Source organism: Ciona intestinalis, chromosome 10 (genome assembly GCF_000224145.3).
Source record: "Ciona intestinalis chromosome 10, KH, whole genome shotgun sequence".
NCBI classification, from domain to species: domain Eukaryota; kingdom Metazoa; phylum Chordata; class Ascidiacea; order Phlebobranchia; family Cionidae; genus Ciona; species Ciona intestinalis.
In genome coordinates, this window is record NC_020175.2 from 3421319 (window position 1) to 3427777 (window position 6459).

The window sequence follows — 6459 nt, forward strand, 5'->3', positions numbered from 1 at the left end:
ATATTATTACACCGATATGCAGCTAAAAGCTACTTTATCTAAATTGCATTTCAAAGGTTATTCTCCTACAGTGCATGTAAAAATTTGTCTGGCACAGTAGCACAGTTGGTTAGCGCGCCAGTCTCTAACCCAGAGGTAATGGGTTCAAAGCTCGTCAGTGCTACCGTTGTGGGCATATGTGTCTTTGGGCAAGACAAATTATCAGCCACACATAAAAAAAGAAAAAATCAAAAAATATAATTACCCACAAAGTAACATACTTGGTAACTCGTAAGCTGGCACGAGGTGTATGAAACAGAACACTGGTATTTAACGACTGTCATTTTCCTGCCACGCGAGGATAAAGTAAGTTACATTAATTCATTTCATTCTAATTTTTCTAGGACCTACCTGGCCAAGCTGGTTGTAAAAATTGCCCAGCAGGCTACAAGTGTCCAGGCAGTGGTACAGTGAGCCCTATAATTTGTTCCAATGGTACAGTTTCAACATCTGGTCTGTCTGAATGCTTCCTATGCAATTATGGCTGGTATGCGGCAGCTGAAGGCTTGACCAACTGCACAGTAAGAAAATTATAGTTGTAAATAATTTTTTATAATTATTATGTAGGATTTTTATAATTATTATAAATATTATATAGGATTTTTTATAATTATATAAATTTATAATTTTTTATAATTCTTTTATGTGATAATAAACAGTTTGTCGTATTATAATGAGTAAATAGTCTAAAACTGTGTTTTAAGGGCAATCTTTTATTTTTTATACCTTATGTCCCCCAAGGTTTCAGGCCCTCACCCTTCAAAGAATAGAATAATATAAAAAAGTTTAAAATAGTATTTCCTTCTTAAATATTATAATGTGCCTAAATTTGTTGGATTTTTTAATAAATAATTTTATTTTAAACACAAACTCCCAGGCATGTCTAGTGGGTCACTACTGCCCTTCACCCAACCTGCCTCCCATACCCTGTCAGTCTGGCTACGTGGCTTCTGTTGAGGGTCTTATGGAGTGCTCACTGTGCAACGCCGGGTCCTACTCCGCGCACAATGGTTCCACTGTGTGCCAAAGCTGCCCGGTGGGCCATGAGTGTCCAGATGGGGCCACTGAACCATCTAAGTGCTTTCCGGGCTCCTATGCAGACACCAATGGTATAAATAATAATACGAATACAATGTAACTTACTTTATCCTCGCGTGGCCGGAAAACAAAATTTGTTATATAAAACGGGTGTTGATACACCTCATGCCAGCTTATGAGTTACCAAGTATGTTACTTTGTGGGTGATTATTTTTTGTGAGTATTTTTTATAAACTGTCTGTAATTACAGAAAAGAGTCTACTTATTATATAGCATTTTATAATCAAAACTTAAGAAATAATATCATTTATATTTTTGTAAACTATTTAATAACAAAATTCACAAAGTAAATGTTAAATGTATTGAAAAATCTAATTTTGTAACTTTTTTGCTGTAAAATTGGTCTAATTTATTTTCTCACAAACCTCTTAAAAATATAAACACACTTGTTAAAAATTTCCTATATTTTAATTTTGAACCAATTTTGCTTTTCAAAATGCTGTTAATTTAAAACTAGCCAATAATATACCTTTTCCTTCTGCTTTTAACCAATTTTAGGCTTTAAAATGCTTAAAAACTAGCCACAAAAAAAATTTTGCTTCTGCTTTTACCAATTTTAGGCTTTAAAATGCTTAAAAACTAGCCACAAAAAAACGTGTTACAATTTAAAACTAACCATTAAAAAACTTTTCCTCCACTTTTAGACACAGTTCAATGCAAAGCATGTGAGACCGGCACCTACAATACTGACTTCACGTCCACACAATGTTCTCCATGTCCTGCTGGTCACAGCTGTATTGCTACTAATGTAGAACCTCAAGCATGCTTAGCTGGAACATACAGTGCTGTGGGATCTACAGTCTGCATAGGTGAATTTTGTGTTAATAATTTATGACTCTCATTATAATGAAGTTCAGTGCATTTTAGTACTGAATTATTACCCTAAATAGAATTAATGCTTTGATCGTTTAATGAACATAAGCAGTGGAGCAGCCAGGGCAGGGTTTCAGGGGTCGCGACTATTTTTAGAAATACCAAAAAAAAAGAATTGAAAAAAATACTTTTTTAAATTTACTCTTTTTTTTCTGGCTGCCCCACTGGTCATGTATATTGTTAATTGCTTTTTTTTATTATACCAAAATGATAATTCACCATTATAATTTAAATGTAAAGTATGTAACTGCCATAGTAACCTATAAGCCTATGGTAAATACCCCCTCTACCGTGTTCAGTTGTTTGACAAACTATTTTTGACATGCTATAAAAAAAATCTAGAAATCTCTAAATAATCATAGCCCTAATACTTTTATATAGCATTACCAAAATGCCAAAATGTAAATTTCGAAAAATCCTTTAAATCTCATTACAGGTTGTAGTTCTGGCACATACACTACTACCAATAGCAGTTCATCATGTACAGTTTGTCCCAAGGACCACACATGCGTATTCCCTACAGCACAGCCTGAACCATGCACATTGGGAATGTACAGGTATGCATATTTTTCATATATCATATAATAATTAGAATAAAAAGATATAGATTTTTGACTTTTTTTAACCTGTTTGTAGCTAACACCATTTTACATAAAAAACAACAACAAAAAACAGGTATGCAACAATGCTTATTAATACCATATCCTAAGTAAAATAAGCAGGCTATACTTTTGTTATGACGTGCTATTACAATATATCTCTGTAGCTAAGCCTTTCTTACTTAAAAAACTTATTCTGTCGGTTTAGTAATTTTTTGGACACCATTTTGTTAGATAATTTTTCTCAAGTAGTTTTTACCTCTGTGTTTTAATTGTTACTATATTTATATTTAAAGATTTTTTTGTTATTTAAAAACTTACCCTGTATCGTTAATGCAGCTGTCTTTATATATTATTGCCCAAATTTATATGATATTATGGTTTTTTTTTAATCTTATATAAAGAGTTACACTGTATCTTATATACATACTGTCTATATACAATACTGCCTATACCATCGTCATATCAGCATTGGACTATATTTAGACATTGCTATCTATGTACATATACCTTCATTTGTTATTCTAACTTCTTTAATTATAAAACCCTTTTCACGGCGGGTACACCTAGTCATTTGCACAGACAATACAATAACCCTATTCATCTAAATCTACAAAGGCCCTAGCTGTTCATGGATCCTTTATTCTACTCAAAACAAAAACCAGAATATTTGCCAATGAAAAACCTCTATAACAGTATAGTTACTGAAACTCTCACCAGCTGCCTATTTAGGTGCTAATTTTTTTCCGAAAAAAAATAAGCGTTTTTAACATTTTTTACCACTAGATAGATTTATAGCTTAGTGACTAGAATTAGAGTAATAAATATCACTTCTTAGCCAAGAAACGAGGCGTCAGAAATCATGTGTGCTTAGTAGGTTTGCTTTTTTCTGGTTAATATTTAACTATGATGAGTCTGTGACTTGTTTGATCAAAACCATCATTTCAAGCAAGGAAAGTGAATTCTTTAAATGCTCTTCAGATCTCTAGTTTAGTTTGAAAATTTTGAAGCCGTTTTGAAAATTTTGGATAAAATTAAAAAAAGGCACTGTGTTTGGATTTTTTCCTCTAAAATTATAAGATGTTAAAAAAAAACTTTTTATAACGTAGGTTATAAAGTTTTTTTTCTGCGCGTTTTATGTGTATTAAATCAGCTGTAGAAAGTATTCATTTCCAGAGTAACCCATAACCAGTTCATTAGATAAATCAGAATATATATTTTTGAGTCCATTCCTTCAGAAAATAATTTGAGAAAATTCTTTTTAGACAATATTTTGTAAACAGTAAATATTAGCCTTTGGTTCTAAAAAAGAGGCTTTAATTTTCAAAAATCTGTATTAAAATAACATAATTTGCCAATTATTTATTTAAATCAGTCGCAAAATGTGCAATTTTTATGTAAAATGTTTTATTTTTAACTTGTTTACTGATATTTAGTAGCATAGTCAAGTTACATAAAGTAATGGAACATTTTTTCTTAAATGTTAAAAAAAAAATTTTTTAAAAGCTGGTTATATTATTACTGAACTGATAGCACAAAGAGATAAGTTTATATTTGCTGACACTTGCGTTATTTCGTGATTTTTTCCACTTACAGACTTATATCTGTATAGTGGTATAGTAATTCTTATCAAATTAATAAATTTAAATTAAATTATTATCTCAAAAAAAGTATTGTTGATTTAGTAGTTTTAACATTTAAAAAAATATTAACACAACATATTTAGGTTTCTTATAATAAATTAAACTGTTTTTTAACTTTTTTATAAAAGTATTGTTTTTGTTGTTTTAAGTAGTTTTAATATTTCTAAAACATAAAAATGCAGCATGTTTTCTATTAAAAAACAATGATTTTTTAATTTTTTTTAATCTTTTTACAACAGTAACTTTGTTTTTAAATATTATCTGTAAACTAATCCCGATTTTGATTAAAATTCCATTTAAACCACTAAAAAGTAGCTTGTGCGTCAATAGATAAGTCATTGTTTGTTTTTTTCCGCTCAGACGGCTCTGCCAAGCCGCGGCACTTGTTTGCTTTGGAGCCGCGGCATCCTTGTCGTAATAACGGTGTCCACAACACTGCCATTCGTTTGCTGGCGGTCGCCACAGCAAGCCAAGGCCACAAAGGCCAGTGCAGGCACGCCGTGTTAGTGGTTTCAGTTGACGTTAGTTTTTTGTCGCATCGCACAATTACTCACTTCTATACAAATAGGATTACACGGACACTCGATCTCTTTTGTTCCACCAAAGTTATCACCTTTAAATTGCGCCATTTCCTACTAGTTAATCCCCAAACACTATTTAAATCTCAAGTGTCATAAAATTTCCCACACTGCAGAAAAACATACATTTGGAGTAACTATTAGAACAAGCATATCCGTTACAAAATTTAAAAAAAAATAATTTTCAATTTTTTTACATTTCCTAAAACATTCTTACACTTTTGGTATAAGTAATAAAACGAAGCTTTGTTGTAATGTCAGTTACCAAATTCAAAAATAAATATTTTCTTATAAAATTTAAATTTTTTTTTTGAAAAAAATTCTTACACATTTGCTGTAAGTATAAAAACAAAGCTTTGTTTAATGTCAGTTACCAATTAAAAAAAAAATTATATATATATCTGTAAATTTCTTGACAAACATTATTTTACAAACTTATTACTTTAGTAACCTGCTGCTACTTATATCTCTTTTTCCAGATACTTTTATTTTTTACGAAATTTCTTTAACATGCGATTGTCATACTACAAATAGCCATGCTCGACAAACACACTGTACTTTGTGTATTCTTACTCACACTTTTAACTGGTTTCAGTCCACCTGGTTCAACCATATGCTACACTGCTGCACAAGGAACCATTTATGACCCAGTGACTGGATTATCAACTGCATGCTCAGTAAGTTTCATAATTTAGCGAAACTAGGCATAGCAATACACATATTGGATTCTTTTTTTTCGTTCTTTAAATAACATGATCTTTGCTATTGTTTTGGGGAACTAAATAAAAATAATGTATGTATAGTTGTTTAACATAACGCCACGGTATTTTGCATAAAAAGATACAATAATTCTAAACACATTTTTTTTTAAATTTAAAACTAAAATTTTTCAAAAAAAAATTAAAATATTTTTTTTAATTTTTTAAATTAAAAACTTTAAAATGAGTTAAAATAAAAAAAGTAAACCCATTCTTTGTATCACAGCCAGGATCCTACTTATTTAACTCCACTTCATGCGAGGCATGCCCCAAAGGGTTTTCATGTTCTGGTAGTACAGCACCCCCCCAACAGTGCGTGAATAGCACATATCAAGACAGTGAAGGGAAATCTACATGCATTCCATGCCCAGCAGGTACAAAAGTTTGTAAATTTAAAAAATTCCTGTTTTTATATAAAAAAAAACGGTAATAATGTTTTTTTATGATGGTGTTTTTTTCGTAAAATTATATTTTCAAGTTAAGTAGTATGTTTTTATCTATGTTTGTATTTTTTATATATATTTTGTGTGTAATGAACTGCTGTAATGGTATATATGTTTATTGCTGTAATATGCCATAACTATCTCCTTTTAAAAAAATTACAATATTTTTATGAAATGCCTTATATAATAGAGTGTTTTTGTAATATCATTAAAACTATATATACAAAATTAATTATTATCTTAAACAAAAAAACAAAGACCCCACAATTCCTATATTAAATTAGCATTTAGATTATTCAAAAAATTGTTTAATATTTTTAGGGCAAAGTTGTCTTGATCCTGCTGCTACCCCTGTTGATTGTATTGCTGGTCAATTCAGTGCACAAGGTTCTATAATATGCACAGTAAGTTTCTTTGCTGTGTCGGTT

At 30.5% G+C, this 6459-nt stretch overlaps 1 protein-coding gene across 1 annotated transcript in view; it reads left to right on the forward strand.

Moving 5' to 3' along the window:
- LOC113474036 (zonadhesin-like) overlaps positions 1-6459 on the forward strand; it is a 47816-nt gene that overhangs the window by 7862 nt on the left and 33495 nt on the right. The window contains exons 11-17 of the mRNA XM_026836475.1: positions 384-560; positions 917-1148; positions 1782-1946; positions 2447-2567; positions 5426-5507; positions 5815-5962; positions 6353-6435. Of these exons, the coding sequence (XP_026692276.1) occupies positions 384-560; positions 917-1148; positions 1782-1946; positions 2447-2567; positions 5426-5507; positions 5815-5962; positions 6353-6435 (1008 nt within the window). The remainder of the gene's footprint in view (positions 1-383; positions 561-916; positions 1149-1781; positions 1947-2446; positions 2568-5425; positions 5508-5814; positions 5963-6352; positions 6436-6459) is intronic.